At 46.2% G+C, this 22021-nt stretch overlaps 1 protein-coding gene across 3 annotated transcripts; it reads right to left on the bottom strand.

Moving 5' to 3' along the window:
- Positions 1-254: 254 nt before the first annotated feature.
- On the bottom strand, positions 255-21809 carry RBM27 (RNA binding motif protein 27). Of its 3 annotated transcripts, XM_033073349.1 has the most exons (22): positions 21689-21809; positions 19041-19159; positions 18154-18278; positions 16309-16415; positions 15579-15769; positions 15089-15172; positions 14526-14789; positions 13770-14003; positions 12589-12723; positions 10565-10714; positions 8623-8770; positions 8217-8370; positions 7298-7558; positions 7080-7208; positions 6150-6272; positions 5526-5600; positions 5254-5418; positions 4732-4836; positions 4455-4646; positions 4126-4212; positions 3598-3708; positions 255-3046 (listed from the first exon to the last, which is right to left on the bottom strand). In XM_033073349.1, exons 1-22 carry the CDS (start codon positions 21745-21747, stop codon positions 2960-2962), a joined length of 3105 nt encoding a protein of 1034 aa, XP_032929240.1. In that variant the 5' UTR covers positions 21748-21809; the 3' UTR covers positions 255-2959. The 3 variants fall into 3 exon arrangements, with proteins under 3 accessions (XP_032929240.1, XP_032929243.1, XP_032929241.1); XM_033073352.1 differs by lacking the exon at positions 10565-10714; XM_033073350.1 differs by lacking the exon at positions 15089-15172.
- Between the last annotated feature and the right edge of the window lie 212 nt (positions 21810-22021).

The following is a 22021-nucleotide window of genomic DNA, read 5'->3' as shown; positions in this document are numbered from 1 at the left end:
AGTCCAGGACCCTGCAAACCTGCAAGAGCCTGGGAACCCACCCTGGTCTGCACAGCTTCCTCCAGCTCTTTGAGCCCCCCACCCCTGTCACACAGCCTTTACTGCTCCTCCCATTTACCTGTCTCACACATTCTGTTCCAGAGACTGAGACCCTTGGAAGAGACCCCTGCACACACATTACACACACATAAATCCCCCTGCACACACCCACCTCCCCCCAAAGAAGTGATAATGCTCTTTTTATGAATTGTGGTTTTTTTTTGAATGGTTCTCCTTCCAATTTATTTCAGTTAGAATTTTGTTTTTTCTGTATCTTGAACCATTTCATACTATAACTTTATTGCAAAAAAGTCAACATGCATCTTAGAAATTTGGCTTGTAATCAATAAAACAAACATTACATATATGAATTTTAATGTGTAAACAATTAGAAATTCAACAATATCTGCTATTATCCTATTACACAAGTTCACAATCTGTAAAAACTATAGTACAAGGTTACTATACACCAAGAGGAGCTTTGTTCCTTTTCACATGATTTTGTTAAAGTGGTGTTTTCCTAAGCAGGTGTCTGGTTTCAGATTTGAGGAGGGTTTGTGTATTTTGCTCAGGTTAATCCAGCATGGAAAGGAGGGAATTCTTTGCACAGTGACTTCCTTCCCCCATCCCCTGCCCCTTCAGTGCCTGTCCCCCAGCTCAGGCTGGCACACGTGGCTGGGGCACACAGGGACCCTGAGGGCTGTGTGAACTCCCCAGTAAAGCATCACCACGAGAAGAACTTGGCTGTACTGCCCTGCTGGAACACAGAAACCCAACCCAAAGCAGGCCAAGACAGGCCCAGCACACCCTGAAACACAGGGGGCCATGAGCTTTGGCAAAAGGCAGGGCAGGGGCACAGAGTCCCTGCTCCTGCTCCAGCCCCTCTGGGCTGGCACCTGGCACTCAGGCCAGCCTGCCAGGGCTGCTGGGAGGGCAAACAGCGATTGTGTGACACTCTAGAGATGGCCCTTGCTCCCTGACCCGTGCCCCAGGGCACAGGTGCCACCTCAGTGTCACTTCAGAGCTAAAACCATATGAAAAGGAATCCATGCTGTGTGTGTTGAAGGCTACTGCAATTTTTCTTACAGCTTAATTAATCCACTGTAATTTTCATTTTCCAAATACAAAAATACAACAATTCTTATTGAAATCTATACGCCGGTAATTTTAGTACACAAAAAAGCAAAATATTTACAAAATTATACAGTTTAAGAAAAAACTCTGTACAAAAAAATATATAAATCCTTTTGATCCCTCTTGCCTTAAGTTGTCAGGACTTGGACATGTTTGCTGCAATGGACTTCTCAAGATACACACTGTGCCACAGACATTAAAACCCCTAGAGGTGATGGGAGAAGAGCACGACATTCTTGTAAGTTCATGGGGTGAGTTTCTCCTCCATTTCTTCATGCCTGGAATTCAGTCTCAGCATTAGCAAAACAGTCCTAATTCTAGGAAGAGGAGAGGTTTGGAAAGAGACAGAATACTGGAGACATCCCCTTCAGTTGACAAGAAACAGGACATTGTACAGGTTGGAGCCCCACCCCAGCACAAGGACAGAGGCAGTGGGGCTGTGACCCCAAAGGTGCTCAGCACCTGCCCTGGCCACAGCCAGAGCCACAGGCAGGTGCAGGTGAGGTGGGGCTGTCCTTCAGCCAGGAACTGCTAGGGCCCTCACTGGTGATTCCCCAAGAGAGGAGCTGTGCATTGGCACGGTGCTGGTTTTGTGTGGAAATGCACATAAAACCTGCAGGACAAGGGCAGGCAGGGAAGGTGCTGCTGGGTGCCCCAACAGGGCCACAGAGCCCAGAGCCAGTCCAGCCCCTGGTGTGGCCCCCGGGGTCACCAGCAGCACTGACCCTGCAGAGGCCCTGAGCACAGGACACGTCAGAGACACATCTGGGCCACCTCTGGGCCACCACAGCACAGCCAGCTCTGGACACCCTTGGGACACTGAGCCCGGGTCTGGGGCCAGGCTGAGCAGGACCCCCCTCCTGTGGGTGACCCCCACCCTGCTCTGAACCCTGCAGGGCTGTGCTGGGACACAGCTGGGACAGGGGAGCAGCTCCTGCCTGCCACAGGGGCTGGGCTAGGCTGCTTTTCAGGAAGACTGGAACTCCTTCCATTGCTGCTCACAAATACTGAAATGCAATAAAAGCCTGACTTACACTGAGCCTTACACTGAAATGACAAGGAAATCAAGGAGGAGTGAAAATCCACTCCAGTGTGTGTCCCTGCTGATGGATTCTGGGAAGCAGAACTTGGAGAAGCAGAGTGGACTGGACAATGTTATAACAATACCCTGTTAAATTGCTTCTTCCACCTCCTCTCACAAAAAGCAGCACGGTACAGACTGTGTGGCTGCCACACATACTGAAGTAAATGATTTAAGAATCTAGCCACAAATAATTCCTACAACATGAGACTCCACAGGAAATAAAATGCTCCCTTTTTTCAACGAGCAAATGAGGCCAGTTTTTCTTTCATAATATTTAATGAAAGTTTGTCTTTCCCCTAACCCCGTAATATTGCTAAATAAAACCTGTAATATCTTTTCAATTATAAACTAACAAACCAATCACATTATAAAAAACCCAAAACAAGGTATTACAGGTGACAAAAAGAGGACAAGAAAATACTGATTTCCAACCCCCACCCCCCGCCCTTTTTATCCTTCTTAAATAGAAAAAAATCACCGCCCTGGTGAGCTTGATAATCCTGTAAGAAGTTCCTGGGCCTTTGGCTAGCTCAGTCTCACAGCTCTGTGTCCCAAATGTTCTCATACCAAACTGCTCATGGTAAACCTTGTGGTTTGAAAAGAAAGTAAAGCTCTTTTTGGCTCATCAACTTCCTTAAATAAACGTTTAAAAGATGTAGTTTGAACTATATTCCTAAAATTATACATTTCGAACATCAAGTTTCATCTTCTCCAAGAACGGGATTCATCCTCATCTTCATCATCATCGTCATCATCTTCATGCAAAAATAAATCTGAGGTTTCAGTCTCCTGGAGGAAGAAAGAAAACCAGCTTTCAGACACAAGCTCCAAGCGGCCAGGGACACATCCCAGCCCACAGCACTGGGATCTGCCACGCGTGTCTCAGTTACATCCAAACAGTTCTGGGGTAACAACAGCAGCCTCATGTCAGGAAAGAGAGCAAAGCTTCAGAGGAAGCTGGAATAAACCACCACTCACCCTCTCCTAGACAAGGTTTCTGTTAAATGCCACAACAAAATAACTTTTAAAAGTTTAAGGTGAATTATAGGGAAGAACACACAACTTGTACAGCAGAGCACGAGTGAGGAGTGAGAGGCTTTGCAGCCTGCACATTCAGAACCCAAGGTTTATTTACATCATTGACAAATTAACAGAGTGTCTTTTTTTTTCTCCATTTTCTCTATTTTAAAAGAGAGAAAATGTACCTGACTATTCAAAACCAGTACCTGGTTTGTAAGAACATCTTTTATGAAGTTTCCTCAGTAGACAGGAAATTGTACCCTAAGAGCTCTCAGCTATTAGATCCCAGTAAGAATGACCAGGTTGTCAGATTTTCATACCTCTTCCTTGGACTCCTCTTCCTCGACCTCTGTGGACACAGAAGGTACCTTGGGTTTGTGCCAGGAGATCTGGAGCCGCCGGTCCTTGAAGCGGGATCCCTGGTTAGCAGCCTGAGCCGTGGTTAAACGCAGACAATTTCAGAGAGCATCAAGAGAAGAACTTTTAACATCAGCAACAGACCCAGAGCATGTGGCACAGAGGCATGTTTGGAGATCTCAAATATATAAACCACAGTCAACCACTTCAGTGTTCCAAGAGCAACTTCAGCCACACCCAAATCTGCCAAATCCTGCTCCTGTGAGACGAGCAGAGCCCTGCACTGCCAGGGACACGCAGCTGTACCAGGGAAAGCCCTGTGCCACTGCTCAGATCACCAGGAGGAACTTCCCCTTCCCCTGCAGCAGCACCAAACACTATCAAGCTCAAACTGGGGGATCAAAGCCTCTACAATTTTAAAATACAAAGGTAGAAAGTACTTAAAAACTCTTATTTTAGATATGTGAAAAAATATATCCATGATTACTTACATTCTCAGCTTCTGAGCGGGACTTAAAAGTTACAACAACACTTAATGGGGAATCCTCTTCTTGGAGATCTTCGATATCTCCAAATTTCTGTGAGGAAAAGCTCATTAGGACCAGCAGTAACATAATCATGTGGTACAATTGTGGTGTATGGAAGTGACACTGAAATCTGACTTTTTGGACAGAAAAGTGAGAGCCAGAGGACTCCCAGCTGCACCAGGCAGCAGTATTGCAGCACTTGTATTTTTGGGCTCAGATTTATTGCTATTCTAAGAGGAGCTAGATTTTACAGCAGCAAAGGAGATGCACACGAATTGCCAGGTGACACTTACAGAGAAGTGCTGTAACAATTCATCCTTCTCCTCCTCCACGAAGCCTCCCACGGCGAGAGCCTTGGGCCGGTGATCCACCACCATGTGGTTCTGCACTGCGCGGCCTCGGCCCCCGCGGCCCCGGCCCCGGCCCCTGCCCGGGGCAGCCACGGCCTTGCCTCGGCCCGCGGGCAGGATGCCCAAGCGGGCAGCCTGGGGAAAGAGCACAGCCAGCCCCAGTGAGAGGGTGAAACAGCAGGACCCAACCCAGCAGCAGCAGCAGGGCACAGCAGCTCACCTCCACCTGTAGCTGGTTGAGCTTTTTGCGCAGCTCGGTCGTGTCCTCCCCAGAGGACAGCCTCTTGTGGAAGTCCAGCTCTGCATCCAACAGCTCCTTCTGTGCCTGGCGTGGGAAGAGAAAACAGAAGGAAAGGGCAGAGCTGTAAGGCACACTTGCCATGTTTTATTCCCCTTCAGCAGTACCTTCATGTCAATGATACAAACAGATCAGGACACAATAGCCATACATACTTTTCTCTAAATTCAGTTTTGGTTTGGTTGCCTCTTGTGTGTGTGAGGTCCCACCCCATTTTTTGAAGGGCCCAGAATTCTCTGCTTTAGAACTAGAGCAAGCGTGAATGAGCTACAAGCAAAACTAGGTCATGGAGTTCCTTCAACCATGGCTTGTTTGTCCATGGTTATCGCTCACATCAAAATGCTGCTTGCAAGTGTTTTGAGCTAAAGCTACTGCAATTTTTAAGACAGATTAACAGAAATAGTTACAAAAACCAAGCAGGCAAGTGTGTTGCACAATAAATACCTCTGTCTTGGACTTCAATTTGGATGGTGTGGAGGCTGCAGATGACGTTTTTAATTCATCCTTTAACTGAGATATTTTTCCTGTTAGTTCTTTTAAAGTCTTCATAATTTCTGCTCTCTCTTCTGGTTTCATGGCCTTGTTTTTCTCCAGCTTGGATATCAACATCTATACAATAATAAAAGAAAAGGAACATAAAATTCCAGGAAAAACAGCCCTAACAGCCAGGTATCTACAAAACCAGAATGCATTTACTAGTCACATCCCAGACTTACCTTCTGGCATTCTATTTGTTTTTCTAACATCTCCTGCTTCTTTTTCCTCATATCTTGCTGGAGTTTCATTGCCTCCTGCAAGAGGAGAAAATTCTTTCCATCAGTAAAAAGCAGACAAACACTGTATGTACTCATAGAGATCATATATGCACTCATACAGATCACATTGTCCCCTTCAAACTACTGAAGTGAAATCCACAACCAAAAGTTCTGTCTGCAAAAAACACAAGTATGAAGTGTAGCTGATTCAATAAATAAAAAATGTAAAAATGCTAATTTCCTGCTGTAAGGTATTTTACTAACATTTTGCTCCCTTCAACCACCTCTTAAGAAACATACTGTGCACTGATGCAAGTGTCTCACACCTGCAGAGATGAAATCCAGAGAACACCAAGCAAACCCAGAAAGCCCAAAATGGCAGAGCATTGAGTGAGACAACCCAGAAGGACACTCCACACATGATTACAGCTACGTGTGCTTGCAACGCTGTCCCATAACAATGACCAACTCCACACCCACGTACAAAGCTGCAGAGGAGTGGCTGAGGTTTCAGGGGCCCACCAAACCTTGTGTTTAAAGCACTTTGCCTCTTACACTGACAGTCAGCCATCAAGCATTAAGTACCTGTTTTTTTTTAAGGGCTTCTTGCACATCGTGAGGTTTAGACCCTGCACCAGACTTCAGAGTTGTCTTCAAGTTTGAAGAGCTGTACACCATTTTTGAGTGGCTTGTAGAAGTAGGAAATATCTGAAATGGTAAAAAACACAAAGTAAAATATGAAGTATTTTAAAGTGACCATGATACACCAGCAGGGGAACTTTAGCAGATCATGTTCAAGAAACACCAACTCAGATGACCAGATTTGTGCAAGCAGGCAGAAAGACCAAGGCAATTGAAACACATGGATAAAGATATCAGTCAAAAAGATTTCTGAAAAAGATACTGTCTCTGCTTCTCCATGGCAGACTCCCTTTGCATCCCAATTCCCACCAGGACACAGCTAAGGGGATGCTCTGTGCTTGCCTCAGTTTCAGCCCTGCAGTCACAGGCCAACATCCCACTTTCTGACCAATGCAGCAAAAGCCACTCCATGCTTCCTTCCTTGAAAGGACTTCCCCAAGGCCCAGAACACAGGCTGCCCTACAATATCAGTGTGAATTGAATAGCACTGCCTTGAACTTGGGGTACAAATACTCTCTAAGCTTGTAGCACTGCTGTTAAAACACAGCATAAGCTCAAAAATTACTGGAAGAACCATTACATTTGTCAACAAAAGGCTGGTCTCACATACAGGTTGTCAGACTTGTTTGCTATCAAGCACTGCCAAAAATATTTTATGCTATTTACAACACTGATTATTTTATAGCTGACAGTTCCTAAAGTCATTGTCCCTATTCCATATAAACAGTGGATGAAACGAGGGAGAAGTGACTGGCCACGGCTGCAAGGAACAGAACCAAGAGGGAACAATTCACAAGTTCTCTGCTTGTTCCTTCCTGGCTGACAAGCCAAAGCTCTGCCTGAGAGCATGACCACGGTCCACTCTCAACCCACCTGAGACTCCTCCACGGCAGCCCCGGGCTGGCTGAGCTCGGGCTGGCTCCCACCCGCCGCTCCAAGGCGCCTTTTCACCGGGACCTTGTTAAGGACGTAGGCACCAGATGCCAGGGGTTTGTTCATCACCTGTGTGGTGGATTTGAAAAGACCAAGGTTAGGCACTCGGCTGTCCTGCAGCAGCAGCACTCTGGAAGGCTGCTGGCCCCCAGCTGTACCTTGGCCAGGCTGCTGTGCACGGTCACGGCGGGCGGCGTGGCCAGCGCCTGCTGCTGCTGCAGGTGCTGCAGGGCCTGCGGGCTGGGCGCCTGCTGCTGCTGCTGCTGCAGCAACGGGGGCTGCTGCTCGCTGTCCCTGTGCCACAGCACCCGGATGAAGCGATTGCTCAGCACTGCCTCCGTGCTGGAAATGGCCTTCCTGGCCTCGTCGTTACTCAGGTACTGAATGAGAGCAGCCTCGGGGTCGTTCTGGAAAGCAACCTAGAGCAAGAGTGCACAAACGCATTATTGATCAAGGAAGAAAACATTTCAGTCATTAGCAAACCCATCCACAAATCATGTGCAATGATGAGTTGGGCTTCCAGGGCGTTAACAGCCCAAAACACCAGTAAGACATTCTATGTAGTGAAAGCAAAGTAGCTTTTGACAAACATTACATGTACTTGCAGCAAAGTCTATATACATTTAAATAAATAAATGAATGAATAAGCCTCCTCCACCAACAGCATCATGTATTCAGAGTTCTAGGATGCCAAGTGGTAGCAAATTGAAGCAGATAAAAACTCTTCTGCAGTATCCTCATCAAAATCCTGACCATCAGACACCATAAGACTACCATACAAAACTGTCACATCATCTCTTTCAGAAGTTATATACCAGTGGCTCAAAAACCTGAGTTGGTTTAGACACTGTTAAACTTGCCAGCCTTTCAAATATAACTAGGCATCATGAAGGCAGAAGCCAATATGTTTTACAGATTTAAGATAATAACACACAGTAGACCAAGACAAGGTTTCTCTGAACTTGATTACCTCTTCTCCCAATCTGTCTCCACTAAGATTTCTTCAAGCCATCATACAGTAATCAAGCAAGCTTCAGGACCCACACACAGACATAAAACTGGACTCTGTTTCTTTACCTGAATGTTTACAATAGTTCCAAATTTGCTGAAGTGTTCATTGAGCTGTGTAATATTGTTCAATTCCGGTGGAATTTTTCGAACTTCTAATTTTGTATTAGTATACTGATTCTTTTTCAAAAACCCTGGCTTATTCTGGTTGTTGTTTACTTGCCTAGAGAAAAGGAGAACAAGAAGAGCTCAGATTAGTATGTGTGTGCCTAAGTAAGGTAGCAAAGGTTAACACACATCTAAATGGCATTTTTCCCTAAACAGCACACCCTCTAGACACTAACAAAGAGTCCCCCTGACTCCATGTTTAGTCCCATGTTATGTGGGCACAGACTTTCTGACCCAACCACCCCACATTACAGAGACTGCAGAGTAGGAATGTACATTTGAGTTAACATCTGTAGCTAATTCTTACTTTCCCAGCCAGGGTTTCTTCAGTGGTGGACACTCCATGCTGCTTGGAGATCTTTTCCTGCTGTCTGGCTCCAGGACAACTCTAGTGACATTGCTGCTGTTATTTGTGATGGGAATGGGAGGCTCAGTTTGGATGATAATGTTGGCAGCTGGAGAGAAGGGAAAAGGCCTGTGTTACTCCACCACACATGGAAAAGCTTTCACACAGTGAAACAGAACAGATTAAAAACAAAAACATTAGGAAGACTTAACCAAATTGGTCAGTCTTGTTTCTGAATCATTCAGATTGTTCCCTAGCCTAACTAAACATCCTGAGAGAAGCACACACAGTCCAGCTGGGAGGGATGGGTTTTGACCTTTAAGGTCAGTATTGATGAAGAAAAAAAGCTAAAACTTCATTTCTCAGGTACTAAAAACTCAGATTCTGCAAGAAAAGGAGAGAAAGAAAAAAAAACAAACCACCAAACCCCAAATCCCAACAAAACAGAAAAGGAAGAAAAGAACCATGGGTGGACCCCAGGTTTTAGGTCAGAGCTCTGCAATGGGCAGGGGGGAATTAACAACCAGCTTGCCCTGTGTGAACCCTTGACAGAGCAAAAGCAAGCAAGAACCCTTCTTCCCACTGCCATCCCAATGCCAGCCCTCCAGCCACATTTCAGCAACAAACTCTAATTAAGCACAACTTATTAAGCACAACTACACTCTTTCAAGACATTAAAGTTTGAAATAAATTTTATCAATACAAAGTTTGCTAGAAATTGATTTGCAACCTTTTCAAGATTATGCCCTTGACGTTAGTCTACTGTGAATGTCAAATATTCAGCCCCTAAAAAGAAGTCTGAGTTACACAGCAATTTCTATGGCTTTTATATAAGCCAGGGCTCTGCTGGTTACACTGGTGAAAACTGAGATTGGGCATTTCTGGGCATGGCATCCTCACTTTGGAGGATGATCTGAGAGCAAACCTTTCACACCAGTGACAAAGAGTAAAACGAGTTGTGTGAGGCCCTTTCACTGAGCACTCACCATGGGATGGGCTCTCAAAGAGAACCTGAGGGGCACCAATTAATCCCCAACCCTGCCTCTGTGACAGTCATTAAGATGCAAACAGCAACAGCAATTTCTACAATAATATTTAACCACATTCCTTATGAGAGGAGTCATTGGAAAGAAATATTGAAAATAAAAATAAAAAAAATCTTTCTTATCTACTAAGTAAGAAATACTGAACTATAAAAATAAAACCCAAAATTTAACATCTTTGGTTTTAAGGATCAGTGCATGAAAAACACAAGGGAGAAAGAAAGTTTTGCTACACTAAACTTTGAAGAGTCATGACCTGTGCCCTTCCCTAAAAGATACTTTATATAAATCACAACCAAGAGACAGCAGCCACATCCATTCAGGCAGGGGCTAGGAATTACCTCAATGCAGACTGGGATTCCCATGAGCTGGGAAAATGGAATGGTAACTGTGAAGCTCATTTCAGAGAGAACACCTGGCTGACAGAGCCAGACCATGAAGCACCAAAACATGCCAGGGCAGTTCCCTTCTTCACTACCACCACAACAGCCAAGGCAAGGAGCTTGGACCATCCCATGGCTGACCAAAAGCACTCTGCAGACTCTGCTGCTAAAGCCATCTTCAGGCACCATTTCTCTTTCTGGGAGCACCCAGAAAATACCTTCACAGGCTTAAGAGGAATAAAACCCCAACCAACCAACAAAACCCTTGTGGCATTCCCAAGCAAGTGGTTATTTTTAATCAAAAAGGCTGCTTTGACTTTAATATGAGCATGTTAGCACTTAAAAAAGGTAGAAATGTAAAAAAAAAATGAAACACTAGATCAGTGAGAAAAACTAGTGCTTTCAGCCTGAAAAGAGGGAAAGGTGTTGATGATCTTGGATAAAAATAGCAACAGCAATGATCAGAACCCTTCCTACCTCGAGGGTTTGTATCCATCTCCCCAGATGTTAGGCCAATTAGATTTGGACGCTGCATTTGTGCTCTCGTAAAGAACTGCCGATACTGAGATCTACCAGCACTGGTAATACTAGGAGCTTCAGGGTTATAGCCATCTGGCTCATATGTATCTACAAAAAAAGGAGAGAAACGACAGAATTTTGCAAGTGAGTTTAAGACTCGGGGTTAATTTTCCTTTAAGGAAGTGCAGGGATGTCCAAGAGTCAGAAGCTGTCTTGGATGAAGAGAAGAGAGGTGGTACAGCCAACCTGTGCAGCCACTGCAGACCCTCACCTGATCTTCAGGCCTAGCCTATCTGCACACATTCTCCTCTGCTTTTTATCCTGGTACTGACAGTCCAAGCACACAGGTCACAATCCAGGGCACTGCTGATCCAGCCTGGGAAGGCCTGAGGGGTCTGTGTGACAGCGTGCACAACATCTGCCAGCGTTCAAAGGCAACACAACCTTTGGTTTCAGCATTTATAGAGCCCAAGATGCAAAGAGACTTCCAGCCTTTGCCCAACAGTCTAGTTCTCCTCAGAAAAGAATTTTAGGTGAAGAACACACTTAAATGATTTAAATCAAAGAAAGCTGAGAAATGAGGTAATGGAACCAATACTTACCTCATGAATTCACTTTATGTAAGACTGAGATCAGCTACCTAGTACCTTACTAACGATCATTTTCATTAGAAGGGGTCACCACAAGAATACAAGATCACAGAACTGACTCCTATTGCTCCTCCAGCCCAAGGTCCAAATTGAGGAAAATGCATTTTTTTTATCCTTTAAAACTGTACAAGAACTAGAATGAATGAAGTCTGTGAAGAGCCTCCACAGGAACAGAACAAGTGCCTGTACAAGGGAGCCTGACAGACATGAACCCCTCCACAATCTCAGTTCCTTATTCTGCGGAAACAAAGACAACTCTACAGTTAAAAACAGATGCCCCACAATATCCACACTAACTCTGCAAAACAAGAACTTCCTCTAACCTCAAAGGAGCTGAACCTGCTCCTCCTCCCTGATTTAGAACATGATTGACTGCAAGAGGGCAAGCAGCAGCTGTTACCACAACAGTCCAAGAACAGGACATGAGAATCTGCACAGAAGCTCTGGAGCTGAAGGGATCAGATGGTGACACCCAACAGGACTTGGGGATAACTGAACAGATTTACTAATAAGAAATTTGAGTGTCTGAAGTTCTGAAAAGCATGGAAGTCATAGATAAAATGACATGGATCATGAATGGAACTAGATCCCCTCTTTGAATACAATGCAGAATATTTATGTTAAAAAAACCCAGATGAGAATACTGTAAAACTCTGACATTTAGTTATCTTATTTTGGTCATATAGAATATGGAAATGCCATTAATCCTTTAATTATCAAATTTTGTTGTGTTTAAATTGGGCAATCTAGGACTTTTCAGGTATTTTGCTATTTTCCCTCATAAAAACATACTTTAAAAATTTTTAATTAGGAAGAGGGATATGCCCAATGAAAGCTAACAACTTTTAGAAAGCTAGAACTAGGGTGATTCTGGAAAAAGAATAGAAAAAGTACTGATGTCTATGAAGACTGTACAAACTATTGAGACATAAAGCTGGGAAAAAAAAAAACCACTCATCTGTGTTAGTCCAAACTGGAGAGGAACAAAGCCTAAGTTAAACAGCAATTACAGGTCTGCTGATCCATCTTTCACCTACTAGTGTCCTACAGAATGGTTTGAAGATGAAAGGAACATTTCTTATGCAACAATGGGATTGCTGTGAGGACATGAAACCCAGAGCTCCCCAGAGTGCTCATCCTCAGAGCAGGACAGAGCACTGCTGCCATTCCATTCCAGAATGGGTGATGGGCTGACCCAGGGAGAGCCTTCAGACTTCTTTTTAGATTTGTATATATTGGAGGAAGACAGATCATAATTTCTAATCATACATACACAGAGAAAATGTAATTTTTTCCCACCAAACAGGTTGAAACCAAAAGGCATTTGCTTACGTTCTGACACGGTATAGAGCAGGTTCTGAGGCAGAGGAGGAGGCAGCCTTGCTCCCACGGGTGCAAGACTGGGCACTGCACTTGTCCCCGGCTGCTCACGGCTGTTTATCAAGCTGGACTGTGTCAAAGGAGGTCCTGCAAAGACAGCACAGCACAGATCACACACTGACAGCTCCAAACGTGAAAACCATCCCATGCTGTGTTTATGCACTACTGTGAGCAAGGGCAGGGTTGGAAGCATGTCCAATCCCACTGCAGTAACAGTAAATTGAGAAGCCTGTTCAGGTAAGCTGCTGATTCCAAAACATTTTCTCCTTCTCAAGAGAGACAAAGCTTTAAGGGAAAAGAAAAAAGTGTCTTTTCTTCCCCAGTGGTTTGCTAGAGCTAGAGATGTCTAACCACAGCAGCTCCTCCCTCAGCTCTACCATGGAGAGCCAAGGTTTGCTCAGAGCAAGAGATCACAGCAGCATTTAGATTGCAGCTCTCGAGCTGGTTGTGCTCAGGTTTCCTCATGTACCACACTGACATTCCTACTGACTGGGATCCAAAGGGACCTCAAGTGACACTACAGCCCACCCTGAGCACTGTCCATTCTCTCACAGCAAGACAGTTCCACCTGCTAAAGGGCTTTTGATACAGTTAATCCTGTATCAAATTATTCCTCATCCCATAATTGCTGATATTGGACACAATTATCACAGCACTTATTTTGTCCCTGGAACAGACAGCACTGAAACAGAATAAGCACGCCCCTAACACGATGTTTGTTATATAGAGTTTATGAGATGCAGTAAGAAAATACAAAAGGCTCAACATCTCAGATCACTGCCGAGCTAACAAAGATCTTAACTGTGTCAATAACGCATTGCTTTCTAGTAGTAGATAATGTAGCACCAACACTTCATTAGAAGCTCTAGGAGACGGAATTGCAACATTTTTTGCATTATAGCAGGAAAAACCCTGGCTAGTAATCATCAGTGACCAATCCAATCACTACCAACTACCACTGAGGTGAGCTGGAAGATCCCCAACTCCACTCCCCACCCAATTTCCTTGGGTTTGGAGCGCTAGGAACGCCATGGTTGAACACCATGGTTTTCCAGTGGAATACCGGGAATCCTTGGGGCCCTGCAGCGAAGAGCACACAGGCAGCACAGGAGCTGAGCTCCGTGGTGACTCACGTGGCACAGGCAGCACCACGGGCGGCGGGGGCTGCGGGTGAGGCTGCGGCACCGGGAGCCGCAGGCCCCGCACCGGCCCCGGCAGCGGCGGCAGCAGCAGCCCCGGCGGCGGCGGCAGCCCCGGAGGAGGCGGGGGGAACGGGATCATGCTGGGCAAGGAAACCTCATCCACCACCAAAGGGTCATTCCCGTGGTCGAACTGGCACAGGTCGCCAAGGACACAATAGCCTCGCTCTGCAAAACAGGACACGGCACTGGTGTCAGCAAACCAACGCAGCGCTTTCGCGATTTGTGACATTTCGGTTCTCATGGAACTTCTCAGCAAAGAAAGCACACATCCACTGATATGTTATTATACTGTAAGGTAAGGCTTCACAAGATAATTGAAATTAGAACAAACCTTCAAAAAATCATACAAACTTAGACACATTCATTATAAAAGCTGTGGAAAAAATAATCAGAAGCGCTGTGGTTTATTTTAAAGACACACACTGCAAATGTGCACCAGGAGTGCCAGTGGTTGAGGTATTTGTCTAGCACATAGAGAGCTGTGAAAAAACTCCTTATGTTCCTGTTCAGCAATTGCCACAGCATAGCAAAATGCATCCAGTAAGTCTAGGTATTTCTCCAGCACAGTAAAGATCATCTCTGCATCTGTTACATACAAGGTACACACCTCATGCCCCTGCACACATTTAGTGAATACATTAAAAAGTCCCAAACACTGAAATAAGGCACAAAACTGGTAACAGTTACCATCATAATCCTGACATCTTCTTTTAGGAGGAGGGTTTCTGCCGAATGAACTGGGATTGCTGTGATTGTTGAAGTAATTTGACCAGCTCTCTGTGGTGCTTTCAAGGTGGTGCGCAGGTGCAACGACAGTTACAGCAGTGGGAATAGCTTGTGCAGAGGAATACTGCTCAGAGGATTTACTGGGAGAGGCAGACACTGGATTGTAAGAGCCTTCGACATCATTTTTTTCACTCTTGTATTTTGACCTCTCTCTCTCTCTGTGCTCTGTTTAAAAAAAATAAAGTTGAATAAAGCCTTCATGTTATGCTCTGTACATCAGAGACATGAGCAAGAGATTAACACATTCCCTGAATACTCAGCGTTCTGCACAATGAACTGCTCTTGAAGGAGTTCAGTCTTACTAATGAGTAATAACTAAATATAACATAAACAGGGATTTAACTTCAGAAATATCAAAGTTTTCTTTGCAAAATGCACATTTTACTACTCTACTAATTTCTTTCTGGTTTACAGCTCTCTTTTAAAGGAGAAAGAAGGCCAAAAGCCTGAAACAACAAACCTACCTCTGCCCTTAACTAACGCAGTCTCAAGGTGCGTGGAATGCTGTAATCTGTGCCTGTTACTTTTCCGACAGACCTGAACTAGCCCTAAAAGAACAATCATATGGTAACCACCTGCAACTGCAAAGAAGCCTTCTCTAAAAAACACACAGTAACAAGATGAAAGAGGAAAACACTGCTTTGCAAAAAGTTCAGTCCTTAGGAGGAAAAAAGAATAAAATCAACAGCTTTGTCAGAACACACAGCACAAAAACATGAGCTACTGATATCCACAGGAATACACCTGTGGATAAATTAACAGGTTAGCAAAGAAGAAAACAAATCCCTTAATTGCTCTACTCTGAAGAACAGTATCTTAATAATTTCAAGCACACAAAGCTATCAGAATTTGCTCCACCTTCCCAGGGGCATCTCCTGCCTGCTAGACCATTCAGAAGGTAGGAGTGACCCTGTCCCTGCACAGTCCCTTCTGAAGCAGCCCCAGGGCACTCACCACTCCTGCTGCCGTCCCGGTCCTTGCTGCGGCCCCGGCTGCGGCTGCGGCTCCGGCTCATCCCGCGGCTTTTGCTGCGGCTCTTGCTCCTGCCCCGGCGCCAGCTCGACTTCTCCCTGTACAAGTCACTCCTGTCATAGTACCTGTCATAGTCCCTCCACTTCCCATCGTCCCGCTTCTTCTCTCGGCTTCTACGGGAGACACATGGACACCACGTCAGTGCAAAGAGAAACGAAATTAAAGAAGAGCCTTGCAAAAGATTCTGCTCATCCTTCCCATCAATCTGAGCAGTGAAACACTCCAGCCAGAACTTCACAAATTACACAGAGAAGTACAGGACCTTAGAGCTGATTCACTGGGCTGTAGGGAGCAGGGGTAGGAATTGGCAAGGTCAGAGAGTTAAGATGCTCAAACCAGAACAGGCTTTAGAAGTGATGCTGTGAACAACTGTCCCCAGACCCTATAGACCCCAAAAATGTCCATCATTTATAAAACAAGGTGAACAGTGGAACTGGTGACATTCCTAGAAGAACACTATCATTTTTTTGCAAGAGGACAACTTCTTGTGGAAGCTCCTCACGCACGTGATCAGCATAGGCACAGTGTATTACCCAAAGGAAGGAGAAAATCCCTATTTTCACAAAAATCACCACCTACAAGGTAAAAAAACATGCTCAAAGATGGACAGTAAATACAGAAAAATTTGTTAATATTGTGGCTCAAAGCTAACCTTTGCTCACTGGAGTCTGTACGGCTCCTCTGGGGACTGGAATACTTCTTCTTCCTGCTCTCCCGCTCTTCTTCAACAGACTCTTGAAAATTCTGTTTAACACACAACTACCAAACAAGGATGAATATAATTTTTGTAACAAAGAAAATGACACCAAAATGTAGTTCAAGTTACAGACAGCATGCCAAAGAGAACAACACTCGAGTATTATTGCCCAGAGCACTGAAGCACTACAAGTAATCAAGCACTACAGTCTGTTGAAGGGTTTTGTTCTCAAAACTTTTTTCTGCAGAAGAGATGCCCCTAAATAAAACCACTTTGATCTTTTGTTTCTAAACAGGATTCACAAAGGCAAGATCTCTCTCCACTCTACTGCCTTATCTAGCATAAGCAATTCTACAAGTGAGGTATTTCCTGAACCTTTAAACGAAGTCTGGAGTCACCTCTCCAGGCAGGCAAGTCACTAGCTGTCATTTTAAACACCTCCCTCAAGGCACACCCTGCTTCCACGGTGGAACTGGTCACTCTCTTGCTGGCCTCCACCACAGCAGGCTCAGAGGTCTGTACCACTACTGCAAACCACTGACCCCTTCTGCACTTCTGCTGCCATTTCACACTGCTTACAAGTTACAGTAAATTTTGGTGGGAAAAGTTGACATACACTAATCTTTAAAAGACTTTTTTTCAATTGAAATCAAAAGGAAGGCTTCCTGCATCCTTGTAAAACAGGATTATCTGGGGACAACTGGGAGAAATCCTCAAGACTTGGCTTGCCAGGGCTCTGGGGAGCTGCAGCTGCAGTCCTGATCCCAAGCACAAGGTACCTGGGGTCCCCTCCAGCCTGACCTCACTGTGCTTCCAGTGGGGTTTATTTCATGGCCTCTCTGTAGGATCACACCATACACTGAGCTTCATGACACATCCTGAAGGCCTTGCTGGTGTCAATGTAACTAATTAACGTCCTGAATTCTGAATGACTGTCCCATAAAGCTGTCCTAGATATCTGCTTTGCTTATTGCCACTCCCCTGCAGCCCCCAAAGCCCCTCCTCTGCCCCCACCAGAGCACTGGGAAGTCAGTGGAAGGCAGCTCTGCATCACCTTCTGTAAACTGTGACAGTATTTGAGAACAGAGGGCAAAGCTCTTACAGTGAGGGTCTTGTTCAAATTATGAACTGCCATAAGCAAAGCTACTTCCATAAACTGTCATAACCCTGTGTCATGTCCTCAGGTAAAAAAAGGACATCAGAAAATCGGAAAAAAAGTAAAAAGCAACTTTAAATTAATCACTTGATGAACCACATTAGGGTAAATAAGGACCTGCATCTGTTGGGGCTGACCTGGGTTTGGCTGACTGACAATTTCTGCAATTATTTGTCACCTTCTCTCAAAAAATCAATTGCTTTCAATTTTGCCAACAGAACTTTAAATCAAGGTAAAATAGAAAACAGTTGGCTGACTTTCCAAAGTAATTATTCTAATACAGAGGCTGACATATTTCAATGATTTTTAGCATCACAGAAAACATTTTAAATAATTTTCTTTCCTCACAGAACATACAAAAATGGAAATGTTTTAGAACGCTTTTGCTGCTTCTCCCTCTCCAACTCTCCCAAGTAATTATCCACTGGTATTGCCAGAGCTGTGAATAGGATTTCTGAGTGCTTGATCAAAGGTAGACTCCTCAAAGGCATGTAAAATGTTCTTGCCTGGACAGTCACCTTCCAGGGCTCTTTGGACACAGAGGTCACTAGTCACAACAGAGAACATTTTTCTGTCACATTCTGCCTCACAAATGTAGGAGAGCTAATTTGAAAATAAAAGGCAGACAGAATAAACAACATTACCTCCTCCTTGACTTCTTCTTTCTCTTGCCCTGCAGGCTTTGCCTCTGCCTTTGTGGGCTCAGCAGAAGGAAGGTAACTCTTGGTGTACAAACTTTCAAAGAGTTTGTCTACAAACCCTGAAGTTTCTGAGGATACAGAACACAAGAAAATACTGTTACATATGCATTCCAGTGCATGCTTACATTTACCAGAGAAGAGCCTGAAAACAGCCAGCCAGGTGAGCTGCACCTCAGGTTAATGAGCACTAGCTCCACTGAAGGAGCTGGAACTGCATTTGTGGCACTTGAGATTGTTCATTTAGAGAAAGAAATTCCTCAGGTATGTCACAGACAGCAACAGAGACTTCTCCTGCTCTAAGGGGCAAGCACGACTGGAGCCTGTGACCGAGGAACAAGTCCACAGCTATCCACAAGTTCCACCAGCTACACTCAGCAGCCTCTTCAGGGCAATTTTTATGAGAGCAAATAATTCTCAACACTGCCATCAGCAGTTCAACATCACAAGAAATGCACAATCACCTTCCCAGCGAGTGTCAGACTTTCAGGTGTTTAAACCCTCGACTATGAAGCAAACTGCCACAGGTGCAGTCCCAGCAATCTGAAGGATTAACACAGACCAGGTTTTCAAAAGTCACCAAACACCTGTCAGAGAAGCTTCTGGCAACACGACTGACACTTTAAATTAAATTGCTTTTATTTAAGAACATTTCCGCCCACCTGCTGCGAAAAGTCCAAGTTACACGACTTCCTCTCGCAATTATTATTTTTTTAATCACAAGATCTTTATTCCCCCAAACTCTGTAGGAAATAGTCACAGCTAGAAAGATTTTGAAGGCAGCAATGGTGCATCACCCTCCCTCCTCCCCCAGCCAGCCGTGGCCACCACACCTTTCTGCAGGAACACATCCAGCTGGTCAGCACAGAAAGCTTTCAGCTCCTTCTCAGGCTTGTCCTTCTTCACCAACGCCACCACATAGTTGGCCAAGGCAGAGGGGTCTGCATCACATCTAGAGAGAGAGAGGGAACTGTGCTGGGCTGCTGCAGGATGTGAGCCTGGGGGCACAGGCACTGCAGAGCCCCCTGAGCTCCTGCCACAGCCCTGGGCTGCTGGGCTCACCCCCAGCACCAGCACAGCTGCCCTGGGCCACAGAGCCAGCTAAGGGATCTCTGCAACCACACACAACACTTTAATTGCCTTGGGAACCCCTCAACTGCACCTGACAAAGCTGCCCCTTCTCTGCTAAGGGAAAACCATCTCTCCTCTGCCCACACAGAGCCACTGGTGCTGAACCTCCTCCAGCCAGCAGGCACACCTCACACGGCCCTACAGAGCACTGTGGGGCCGGGCACGGCACTGCACAAGGACTGAGAAGGATTTAACTGTGTTTAAAAATTAAAACCTTGTTATAAAGGAGTTCACACAGACATTCCTGCACAGCTTCACAGATGTCCTGATGTGCTGGGGTTTCCTCCTCAAGCATACTGCCATGCCATATTTTACAGTAACCTTTTAATGCTGGCAGAACACCTAAAGGGGAGCAATCACTGAGCCAGGCTCTCTCCTCAGGCTCCCTCACCTGTGCCTGGCTCCACAGAGACCAAAGACACCAACTTTGTGCAGTGATGCTCCAGCTCTAATCTTTAAGCTGGATATTGCTTTAGATGCCATCACTGGGCTGCTAGAAACACCCCAGGTATGAACCAGAGTAACAGTGTCACTAAGTGACCCCTCCTTGTTTGGCCTCTCAGAGGGTGCAGATGCCAGATACCAGGTGGGGGCAAAAACCTAAAATACTCAGAAGTTTTTGGGTTTTTTTAAATTAACATTTAAAGAGATTATTGTGTATTTTCTGAGAACAGTAACTCTGGAAATTGAAAGAAAAATTCTGGAGTATATATACCTCAAAATAATCTCAAGTAAGAAAAAAAATCCAGAAAACAGCAAAAGGCAAAAAGCCAAGCAGAGGCCAACAAGTGCTAGAAATAAAAATCCTCAATGAGCAGCAGTCAAGCAGCTCTGCTCTCATATAGCCTCCAACAACATCCAACCTCCACTGAAAGCCAGGGTAAATGGAGCAATTAAGAACAAAGAAACCACAAATTGACAGATTTTACAATTCTTACACACACAGAGAAATAACCTGTACGTGATGCATACACTGTGTGTGATGTGCTGGGGCCCTCACCCACTGACTGGAAATCTTCAATTTCAAACAGAGGAAACTATCCCTCAGTTCACAACCAATACCTTTCCTTCCTCCACGTGTCAGTCCCTCCCAAGCACCCCATCCCATCCATTATGGGGTACAGGAGCACACAAGGTGAGTGCACTCCTCCAGGTAAGCCAGTCTGTGCTGTCACCAATCCCTTGATTTTCTGCCTCACATTCCACAGTGCAGCTCAAATGCCCAAGGAATGCTGGACACCAACTGGAGCTGGCAGGGAAAGTGCAGGAGTCATGCTCCAGTCCAGAGACTTTCAGCAGGGTTTGACCAAAAACCAGAGAAACCCATGATTGTAACAAGGGGGAAAGAAAATTGTGAAGAACTGCCAACAGACTAATAGTTAATGATGGCGACTGAGCAGACCTAAGGCCTACTTAAAACTCTCCATGGGCCTCAGCTTTATTTTACGGCAGACCTCAGCCTGGCCAGGCACTGACCAGCAGCTTCCCCTGGCCAGGCTCAGCCACCCCTCGCTGTGCCTGCACCATCAGCACCAGCTGTGGTGACCAGAGCTTGGCACCAGCACCACTTGGCAGCCAGGACGAGTTATCAGAACCCAAAAAATGCAGGACATGACCTGGGTCCATGCTGACTCCATCCCAGTCCCACTCCCACTGTAAGCAGCAGTAGGATGTCAATGCAGAATTCCCACAGTTTTAACGTTATTCCTGGTTTTATCAGTTCCTGGCTCTGCTCCGAGATGACAGAGCTGGGACTGAAGTCGACAGCACAGCTGGGACAGCAGTTGTGAGCACACAGAAACAAAAAGGTGGAAAAGAGCTCCCAGACAACCAAATTCAATCTGTGCCGGACCCCCACCTTGTCACCCAGCCCAGAGCACCGAGTGCCACCTGAGCCCTTCCTTCAACACTTCCCGGTGTCAGGACTCCAAATCTCTCTGTCAAGGCCTGACCACTCTTTCCATCTACAAATTCTTCCTGCTGTCCACCCAGCCCCTCCCCTGGCCCAGCCTGGGGCCGTTCCCTCTCCTCCTGTCCCTGTTCCCTGGGAGCAGAGCCGGACCTGGGGCTGTCCCCTCCTGTCAGAGAGCTGTGCAGAGCCTCTGAGCCTTCTTTTCTCCAGGCTGAGCCCCCCCAGCTGCCCCTCATCAGCCCCGTGCCCCAAACCCTCCTTCAGCTCCGCTGCACGCTGTAGCACCAAAGCCCCCGCGCCCCCCGGGCCCGGGCTGTCCCGCACTCCGGGCGCGCCGGGCCCGGGCCGGGGCAGGGCCCTAACGCCTCGGCCGGGCCGAGCCCGGCCCGCGGGAAGCGCCGTGCGCCCGGCCCGCCCGCCCCTCACGCCCGCACTCACATGGGCTCCAGCAGCTTGGCCAGCCAGGACTTGAGCGCGTCTACGCTCTCGATGATCATGGTGGCCCCGCGCCGCCCGCTCGCTGCTACACCGCCGCCATCGCCGCGACCTGCCCGGCACCGCCCGCAGCGCAGCCTGCTGGGCATGGCCGGGGCGGGGCCGCGCCGCCCGCACCAATCACAGCGCGCCGCTCCGCGCTGCCAGCCAATCGCAGCCGCCCAGAGCCCGAGCCCAGGGTCAGGGAGAACCAGCAAGTTCGGTAGAGCGAGCACATGAACCCGCGGCGACATCTTTGGGGGCGCTCTTAAAGGGACAGTGTGCCGGCGGGCGCAC

The sequence above is a fragment of the Catharus ustulatus genome, chromosome 15 (assembly GCF_009819885.2).
Source record: "Catharus ustulatus isolate bCatUst1 chromosome 15, bCatUst1.pri.v2, whole genome shotgun sequence".
NCBI lineage: Eukaryota > Metazoa > Chordata > Aves > Passeriformes > Turdidae > Catharus > Catharus ustulatus.
This window is presented reverse-complemented; position numbering and strand designations above follow the sequence as displayed.